General features: G+C 37.6%; 1 protein-coding gene across 2 annotated transcripts in view; it reads left to right on the top strand.

The window, feature by feature from the left end:
- The first annotated feature begins 989 nt into the window (after positions 1-989).
- Positions 990-10,402, top strand: part of CSPP1 (centrosome and spindle pole associated protein 1) — a 116,672-nt gene continuing 107,259 nt past the window's right edge. Inside the window, exons 1-2 of one of the 2 annotated variants that reach the window (XM_012663122.1) lie at positions 990-1,113; positions 8,593-8,701. In XM_012663122.1, the coding sequence (XP_012518576.1) occupies positions 8,603-8,701 (99 nt within the window). In that variant the 5' untranslated portion in view covers positions 990-1,113; positions 8,593-8,602. The remainder of the gene's footprint in view (positions 1,114-8,592; positions 8,702-10,402) is intronic. The other variant, XM_012663121.1, reaches the window with a different exon arrangement.

The raw sequence follows: 10,402 nt of genomic DNA, 5'->3' as shown, positions 1-10,402 counted from the left end.
GTCTCGTCTTTATACACCTATCTAGCTTCACCTCTTAGTCCCCCCTGAAACTTTTCATCCTAGCAATACCAATACCTTTACTTTGGCTTTGCATATGCGGTCTGCATGCATTTTGGGAGCTCATATTAACCTTTGAAAATGCTGTTCAAAGAGATCTGCCATGAACTTTTTCTTGACTGTCTCCAGTAACCATTCTTTCCTCTGTGTCTCTAAGTTTCTGTAGGTGCAATTAATAATAGTTAGGACGCGTTGTAATAACGTATTGTTCACAATGAAATTTTCCCTTTCACCGTAAGCTTAAGAATTCAGGACTACCCTCCCTCTGCATTGTATCCTTCACTATTAGTATGGTGCGTGATAGTTAAAACAAAAACATTAGAATTATCGAATCCACACTACAGCCTGTGGTTTTGACATTGACTTCTAGCTGAAGAAAATTTGCCTTTAAAACCACCTTACGAAGTAATTTAGGATAAATTAGGGCTCTTAGAATATACTACTACTCTCAGTTCCATTCTCTTGGAAAGCTGGAGATCTCTTTTTTAGTGGTAGCATATGTTGTTCAATATTGGGGTGAAGTGAATAACATGTTGAAAATGGTAATAAAGCCCAGGACTCAATGTTGACCAGACTCCTGGGCTAGGAGTAATGTCCTGAAAGGTATGCCGCTGCCACTCCTCCCCTTTTTTCTTTCCAGGCTCTGGCACTCTTCCCATGCCGGCCGGTGCATGGAGGGGTTTGAGGGGCTGGAATCGATTTAGCTGGACAAGTGGTTCCCACGGCTTAACAGTCCCCAGGCGCAGCAGGTGAAACGAGTTTGCGGAGCCCCCTGCCAGAGTGCAGGCGAGCCCGGATAGCAGCTGGGCGCTATGCGGCCTCCGGGACGGCAGGGGGCGCCCTCCGCCGCTGTCCTCCCCGTTCGGCCGCAGTGGGGGCGGGGCCGTGCTCGGCAGTTGGCGAAGGGCGGGCGGAGGGCTAGGTCTGAGAGGCGGAGCCGGGGCCAGGCTTGTCTGTCACACTGTTCCCGCTTGGGTGGCCGCCGCCGCCTTTCGGACCGCTAAGAGCCTCGCTCGAGCGCCGTGTGTTTTCCCAGACTCGAGCCCGCTTTCCTAAGTGAGAGTCCGCTGGCTGCGGGTGGGGAGCATGCCTGGCAGGGTGTGGCCTGGGTGGGGTGGGGGTGGGGGGTCCCAGGGCTGTATTCGCGGCCCCGAGTTGGGGGCAGGGGCAGGGTCTCCCTGGGGGCGGAGATCTCTAGGCAGCTCGGGCCGGAGGCCGAGCTGGAGCTACAGGGGCTGGGGATGGGGGTGGGTTTCTTCTCGGTGGGGGGTCTCGTGGTCGCTGTGCGGAACGGGGGAGGTGCTCAAGTTACAAGGTTGGAGGGTTGGGGGTCTCGTGGCCGCTAGGCAGGCGGTGGTGGCGTGCTTACGGGGGTTGGGGCGGGAGTTCCGTGTGGGTGGGGGTCTCGTAGCCGCCGGGCTGGGGGCGGTGCCCTGGTTACGCGGTCCGAAATCCTGGGCCACCACTGTCGCCGCTACCTCCGGTATGTTGAGAGCCGGTTGCCTGACAACGCGTTGACGCTTCCTCTAGAGTCAGCCGGCCCCAGCGCCAGGAGACTAGCTGTGCGTTCGTTCCTGTGCGCTTTAACCGGCCCCAGCTGCTCCGCCGGCCCTCCCCGAGCGCCTTTCCTCCTCCTCGGTGCTGGTTATTGTTTAACATTTGAGTGCTTGTGCGCCAAGACGCTCTTCCCAGCACTATTCTTTGCAAGTAAAATTTATTTAATCTTCCCCGTGGTTTGGTGCTATTACTATCTTATTTTTCCCCTGTGATTGCCAGGCTCCTTGAGCTTGAAACTCTTCTAACTGCCTTGATTTTAGGATTCTTATCTGGGACTTGAATCCAGTTTTCAGTAAACGTTAGTAATGGGACTCATCTTTTCAGAGAGGCTGGCTCTCAGGATTGTGGGATTAAGCTGCTTAACTCGGATTTCAAGGAAGACTAAATCCCTAAATGCTCCACCACTTAGTTTCCAAACACTTTGGAAAATACAGGGGCCTAAAAGCAAGCAATATGAGTTTGTAAAAAGCTAATTTATTCTCAGAGAGGTTCTATTTTATATGAAAGAATGACTTGAAATGATTGTAAAGCAAAAAGGAATTCCATGCAAAGTGTTAAGATGCTTGCTTTTCTCCATATCATTCTTCTGGCTAGGAGGTTACTGCCTTTCTAGTGATTAACACATTACCATGTTAGTTGTATTTAGCTCACTCTAGTTTTGAGCCCGGCCCCGTGAAGTGTATGTAACTCTTTATCTTATTTACCATGCCTATTGGCACAGAAAACAATAAAAAATAACAATTTTTTCATTAAATTAGAAAGGATTGTTTTGTTTTCGAAGTTTTTATTCTGTTTTCGTAATAAAACACCGTGGCCCCAAGGAAAAAATTTTTTTCTAGTGTGGCAGTCAATGTGTTAAGTATCTGTTGCAATGTTCCACAGGGTCAAGTTTTGGGTCTCCTGCTGCATCTTCTGGGAGGGAGAGGGTGAATTTAGACAAGGTAAATTGAAACAGGATCCTTTATTTTTTATTTTTATTTTTATTTTTTGAGACAAGAGTCTTACTCTGTTGCCCGAGCTAGAGTGCTCTGGCGTCAACCTAGCTCACAGCAACCTCAAACTCCTGGGCTCAAGCAATTCTCTTGCCTCAGCCTCCCGAGTAGCTGGGACTACAGGCGTGCACTATTTTTAGTTTTCTGGACGATTTCTTTTTTCTTTCTTTCTTTCTTTTTGTTTTTTTTTTTTTAGTAGAAACAGGGTCTCCCTCTTGCTCAGGCTGGTCTCGAACTCCAGACCTCGAGCGATCCTTCCACCTCAGCCTCCCAGAATGCTAGGATTACAGGTGTGAGTCACCGGGCCCGGCCAAAACAGGATACTTTTAGTACAGGTTTTCTCAAATGAAGTTTTCAGAAAAATGTGATTTAACTATTACACATTCGAGCAGATTTCAGATTATCTTTTTAATGTAATTCTGATTTACATTATGATGTGCTTTCCTGGGTGGCAGACAAAGGTGTTTGAGCAAGTGTTTTGTCAGTTTTGGATAACCCAAAGGTCATCTAATTTACGCTACTAACCTTAGTCACCATTAATTATATATTATTAATACCTCCTAAAAGACTTCAACATAATTTTATATATTTATTCACTCTTTATGTCCTGTCCCCCAACCTTCCACTCTTCCCTCAGCAACAGTGTTTACTTCATAGCAACATTTAGGGGGATTTGTCAAAATTTGGGTGTACTTGAGAGAGAGTTAGTTGCTCATGTGGATGTCGTCTCCCAGGAGAAAGATTAAAAACCTTTCATTTGGTGGAAATATCTCTGGATGGTTGAGAAGTGAGAAACATTGTCCTGGTCACTTTATCCCTCCCTCTCTTCCAAGGCTCTTTCACAGGCTTCTCCCTCAACCCCATGTGTTACTGCTCCCTGAGATTCTGTCCTAGGTCCTGTTCTCCTACTCTGGGGTCTCTTTTTCCAGGCAAAACTCTACTCCCACAGCTTTAGTGATTATTTTAAACACATCAAAATCCCTGTTTCCAGCCTGGGTTCTATTCTTAGTTGTAGACATATTCAACATGTTTCCTTGATATCTCCAATGGATCCTTTATGGGTATGTCACGTTCAGCTCCTAAACCCCAGTCTGGCTAGACTGTGAGCCACTGTGGCAGGGGGCATTATCTTGGCCAAATTTGAGAACAAGGATCATGTTTTGTTCTTTTGATCCGCCTAGCATCTAAATGTCCTGCCTTAGGAGGGGAGACATTTTCTGTTTTTCATGCTTCCATAGTGGGGAGGGAATTTGCACGCCATTACTAGAGAGGGAAAAGGATAGGAGCAACATTTTCCTATCTTTTTGTGATTGATGAGACTGGGAGAGATCAGGCATACTGAGTTCTTACTGGATCTGCTCTGTTTTTAGGACTTGCCCAGACTTAGCAGAATGGGTATGTTTTGGTTTGCTTATATTTCTGTCTGTATGATAAGCATATAGAGCCAAAGTTTAAGATTAAGAGATGTTGGTTTGGATTATGATAACCAAGTATCAACTACTGGTGATTTAAATCCCAGCGTACCATATGTTTGGTGGCTTTGTTTTTAAATGATAATGTACATCCAAAGACTATGAAAATACAATAATTAATAAAATAATTATTAATAGATTTATAGATTTCTAAGTGTTGGGTTCTGTGTTTTACATTTTATATGTATTATTTTGGTTTTTGTTCATAGCAACTCTGAAGTAGATTGTATTTCCATTTTATAGATGAGGAGACTGAGGCAATAGAGAGGTTCAGGAACATATTGGAGGTCAATAAAGTGATAGAAATGGATTTCAAATCCAGGTTTTTCAGTTAAACTGTTTTGCTGAAAACTGTTTATCATCTGCATACTATAAATGGCTACTAGGGAAAAAAATACCTGGTAATATTAATAATATCCTGAAAAAAGTATTATTCCTGGTGGTCTTTGGCTGGAGGTCATTATCAGGAGCAGTCTTATTAGTGTCTTTGACTTGTCAATTTTATATTCAAGATGTTACAATCTAATTAGAATAGTAAGACAAAATTAGAAATGATTAAAAATATACTTATATCTCTGGTAAATCTCTTGTTTTAATTATGGCATATACTAATTACTGTTTAAGAGTGTGATCTATTACCATAGTCAACAGGGAGCTCTTTCAACGTCTGGTTAGAAGGACATTTAAATGTACATGTTAAATAATTGTTATAGGATTGTATGGAAACCTCAGTTTGGTATGAAAGAGGCTTATTACTGTTTATTTTTTTAGATAAATGATATTTCTGCTTAAATTATGTGTAGAATCCTATAGCAAAATATATACATTATCCCATCATTGCCTTTTATTTGTATCAGAGATATTTAGGAAAATTAGGAGATTTTAAGAAGTGATTTTTTTTTTTAAACATGAAAACTTGTTTGTTGATCTCTTGCAGATTTTACTAGGAAAAATCCTTCGTGACAATTAGCAAATGAGAAATGGCTGAAAGATGTTAACCTTTGTTGGTTTGGAATATATTTTGCTAAAGCTGTATTTTAAAATCAGTGTTCTTTTTGGAAGTAAATAATGGAATGAAGTTTACATTGTGTACTGCTTAACTGATAGAAATTTCAACATATTTCTTTTAAGTAAAGCTTTTTTACAATGATAGTTTTTCACATTTACAAATTATAATTGTTCCCTAAATATTAAATTCACTGGATGCTTTTTTTATTTAACTCTCTTGCATTTGATATTGTTCACCAGTTCTTTCTTGTATCTCTTTCCTCTTTTCCTCCACTAATTATGCTGACTGGGTTTTCTTTATCTCCTTGCTTTAATTATTCTTTTTGTATTTTTCCAGCTTTAATTCTTGTCACCCTTATAAGTGAACATTGCCCAGTGTTTAGTTCTAGGTCACCTCTCTTTTTCCCTGCCTGAATTCATTTACTATGGCTTCAGCTATTATCTTAAAATGCATAATTAACTCTTTTTTTTTTAAATTTTTTCTTTTTTTTCCTATTGTTTTCTTCTATTCTTCTTTTAGTTCTTGTATTTTCCCATCAGTTGTTTCACCAAAGGTAGTTAACTCTTAAACATCTGTAATGTGGCTCATTTCCTTAAATTTCTAACCATCCGCTGGAAGTTTCCATTAGCATGTCTTACTAGCTCCAACTTAGCATGTATAAACCAAACCTTTGCAAACCAGCCAACTGTGTTCCAACTTATTTCTATCCAGGATTCCATCTACATTTAGCTTCCAGGCCTTAAAACTTTAATCATCAGTGACTCCTTTCTTGTACATACCCAATTAGACACTAAATTTCATGTGTTTTGGAAAATACATTTTTAAAAAAGGTTGAATGAGGAAAGGATAATCTTTTCAAATAAATGGCGGTAGAATAACCTATATTCATATGCAAAAAATCGAACCTTGACCTTTATACTACTTGCAAAAATTTAAGTGGAGCATAGACTTAAATGTGAGAGAGATAACTGTAAAAAAAAAAAAAAAAAGTCTAAAAGAAAGCATAGAAGAACATATTTGTGATCCTGGGTTAGCAAAGTTTTTTTGGGTTAGCAAAGATATAAAACAGAAAGCGCAAACAATAAATTGATCAAAACTTGATGAAAAATTCATAAATTAGACAATAAAAATTAAAAACTTTTGCTATTAAAAAGATATCAAAACTTACAAACCACAGATTGGGAGAAAATATTTACCAAACATGTTTGATAAAAGACTTGTATCAAGTATAAAGAATCTTACAATTCAATCATAAGAAAATAAACTAATTTTTAAAATGGGTTAAAGATTTGAATAGACACTTTACCAGTGATTATATGTATGAATATATGGATGGCAAGTAACATGAAAAGATGCTCAACATTATAGTAATTAGAGAAATGTGTATTAAAACCTCAAAGAGATACTACACACCCAATAAAATCACTAAGATCAAAAGGACTGAAAATACCAAGCTTTTATGAGGATGTGTATAAATTGCAACCTTCATACACAGCCCAAGTTACAACATCTCATATGTTGGAATGTAAAATGGTACAACCACTTTATACTTTGAGGAACAGTTTAGCAGTTCCTCAAAATGTTAAACAATTCATGGGACCCACCAATTCTGCCCTTAGGTATATATTGAAAATTGAAAATGTGTCCACACAAAAACCTGTACATGAATGTTTATAGCAGCATTATTCATAAATAAGCAAAAAATGGAAACAACCCAAATGTCCAGCAATAGGTGAATAAACAAAATGCAGTATTTTCATACAATGGACTACTATTAATAATCAATAAGAAAACAAACTGCTTACCCATAGATGCAGCTACAGAGATGAATCTCAGAAACATTATGTTAAGTGTAAGAAGCCACACAAAAGACTACATATTGTATGATCCATCTAGATGAAATTTCTGGATTAGGCAAAACTATAGAGACAGAAAAGCAATTGGTGGCTGCTGAGTTGGGAGTGGGAGTGGGTAGTCACTACAGAAGGACATGAGGGAATTTCTTGGGGTGACAGATGCATTACAAAACCTGATTGTGGTGATACTTGAAAACTCATGTAACTGTTTATGAAAGTAGGTGAATTTTGTGGTATCTAAATTATTTCATAATTAAAACAGCTTATGAATTTGAAAACAATTCCAGGGCTTATTGGGAAAAAAAAGGAATTCATGATTCCACATTAATATTATGCCAGCGTATAAATGGGGATGAAGGTAATGTTCTTCCTTACAATAGGGTGATAAATAAGTGCCGGCTGGTAAGTAAATGTGTAGGGAGTGGTGGAATTGGAAAATTAGCATTTTGCAGCCAACTAGAATCAAAGAATGGATCAATCAGGAATCACCAATTGATGCTAAATGTAGGGGGAAATTTTGATCAGGAGTAGGATAGTTGCATGGTCTAAAAGTATCTCCTTACAGTCTGCTTATTATAATACAAGGGAACACCAGTTCTGAAATCAGACAATATCTTGACCAGGTGATTAAAAATAACATCACTAATGAAGGGCAGGTGGATTTCATGTGCCTTTATCTGCGACACCTTGAGAAAGACACGTCACCTAAGTAGTATTTCTGCTGAGAATGTTTAACCTGAATTTATTCATGACGATATATCAGGCAAACCCCAGATGAAGAATGTTTCATTAAAAAGGGTAGGTAGTAGATAGATTATATTAAAAACTATTGATGTCATGAAAGACAAAAAAAGATTGTGATGATGTTCCAAATTAAAGAAGGCTAAAGATACATAACAGTGATATCTGATACCTAATCTAGATGGGAGATTTTTCCAGTTCCAGGAGAACTGGGAAGAGAAAAAAATGTACTACAAAGGCCACTATTGAGTCAGTTGACAAGATTGGAATATGGACAATAGATTAGATTAAAAAAATCAGTGTTACAGAGGTTGATAATTATGTTAAGGTTATGTAAGAAAATAACCCAGTTCTTAAGAAATATACACTGAAGAGTTTAGAGGCAAAGGGCTATGATGTATGTAATTTACCCTCTGATTAATTTTAGAAAAAATTGTGTTTGTATGGAGAGAATGACCTTGTGTGCACAAGCAAAGGATAAAGAAAGCAGGGCAAAATCTTAACAATAGGGGTTTAGTAAAGGCTTTCTAGGTATTCTTGGTATTCTTATTCTTGTAACTTTTCTATAAGTTAGAAATTGTCTCTAAATAGTTAGAAAAACTTTTTTGGGAAAAAGTGTTTTGACTTAAGGATTAAAGGTTCTTTTTTAATTTTTTTGGGGGGGTGTACAGATGGTGGTAGTAGTAGTTTGTTTTTACTTCTTTTCAGGTATTTTAAAGTATATTGTAGGTTTTTTAGGGGAATTGGGAAAGAAAGTAGGCAGGCATATTTACAATCAAGCTTAAGGTTGAAGTTCTCAATTTGGTAAGTGAGATTTAATACTAAATATGTGGTGTAAGCCTGAATGTTAATAATTAGGCTAACAATATTGTGATATAGTTGTGCTCATTGAAGATTTTTTTTTAAAGAATCTGCAAAATGGCTGATAATTTGGATGAATTTATTGAAGAACGAAAAGCCAAATTGGCCAAAGACAAAGCAGAATTGGAAAGTGATCCACCTTACTTGGAAATGAAGGTAAAGTTAATAATTTTCTTCCAACTCGTTTCATTAAAATTGTCTTTGAAGATTACTACTACTATGAGTGAGAATATTCTTTTTCATACTTTAGTTTGGCTATGCTGTCATTCTGAGAATCTGATTTCAGTGATTTTGAATGCACTTTTTCTTTTGTGGTGTTTTGTATCTCACAGTGTTTCTTTTCTCTCTTGTTGGAGTTTTAGTGAACAATTTTTTGCTTCATAAAATGATTAGGAGACCAGTTTTAGTACAAAGAACTTCCACAATATAAACAGAACAGATACAAAAGCAAGTTCTCATATTTTATGTGAGAAAGTTCAATTTAATGAATCAGTTAAAAAATTTCTTTGAAATATCTACAAAAGTGAATTTATTAGGGTATTTTATTTTGTACTATTTGCTTTTCAGAACATAAATTTCTTAAAATGATCGTATCTGAAAACAATGTCTGTAAAGCTTTCTTAAAGCTTTCCTTGTTTTGGTGAAAGTAACTTATCCATTTAACAAATACTTATTGAGATTGTGCTAGGTACTGTGCTAAGCTCTGAGAATACAACACTAATCTAGACAGATGTGGCACCTTTTCTCAGGGCTCAGTGTATGTAATAAGATATAGCATGTAGATTAATTTTTGCCTTATGGTTCATCATAATGAGAGTAACCATATATATTGGTTTGCCCAAGACAATCCTGGTTTACCTGTTGTCTGGTGTCATATCTGGTTTAGCATTTGTCCTGGACAATAGTATCTTGGTTGAGATGATAAATAATATGGACACCCTAATTAAAAAGTAATTTTACTCACGTAGCTAACATTTATTGAGTGCTAACTGTAGACAAGGCATAGTCTTAGAGGTTATATTTTACAGTAATCTATTAGATAAGTGCTGTTATTGTAATTTTCCAGATGAATAAACTGAGGCAAGTGAAGTCAATGAGAGTAAGATGATAGAGTTGGTGGAATTAGGTTTTGATCCCTGGCAGCCCAGCTCCAGTGCTTGTTCTCTGACCATATTAAGTTGCCTTTCTTCCATAATCTGCCATGTACAATGAGTTGTGCCAGTGATGTTACATATATCATTTCATTTAATCATAATATCCCTGTGAAGTAGGTGAAATTTTTTGTTTTATATATAGATCAAAAAAGTGAAGCTCAAAGGGATTAGGTAATTTGTCAGGTAGATGCAGTGGTGGATTCCCAGGATTGGAACCTTCATCTGCTCCAAAGTCTATCTCTTAACCACTCTCCAGTAGTTAGGACCAGCTTACAGTGTTTGGAATTATATAGGTTGGAGTACATAGCTTTAAATACAGCTTTATTATAATCTCTAATATTAATTAGTACTTAAATAATAATCTTTAAGTCTTAGTTTGAGTTATCACTTGCACAATGAGGCCTTGCAGTCCTTCCATCAGCATTTTTGGGCATCCTTAACTTGCTTAGTTTTTTTTCCATAGCCCCTCCCTGTCACACTCTACATATCACGTAATCTAATCATATATTAGGTTTATTATGTGTACCCCCAGTAGTTTATAAGCTCCTTGATGGCAGAAATTCTTAAATCATTTTTACTCATGTATTTCCAATACCTGGCAAAATGCTTGGCACTTAATAAGAATTCAGTGAATATTTGTTGATAAGTGAGTGAGTTAAATATAAGAATATTTATTACAATATTTAAATAACTTTGGTTAATT

Source organism: Propithecus coquereli, unplaced genomic scaffold, assembly GCF_000956105.1.
Source record: "Propithecus coquereli isolate 6110/MARCELLA unplaced genomic scaffold, Pcoq_1.0 Scaffold8, whole genome shotgun sequence".
Lineage (NCBI taxonomy): Eukaryota > Metazoa > Chordata > Mammalia > Primates > Indriidae > Propithecus > Propithecus coquereli.
The sequence above is the reverse complement of the archived record's forward strand: the minus strand, read 5'-3'. Positions and strand labels throughout refer to the sequence as shown.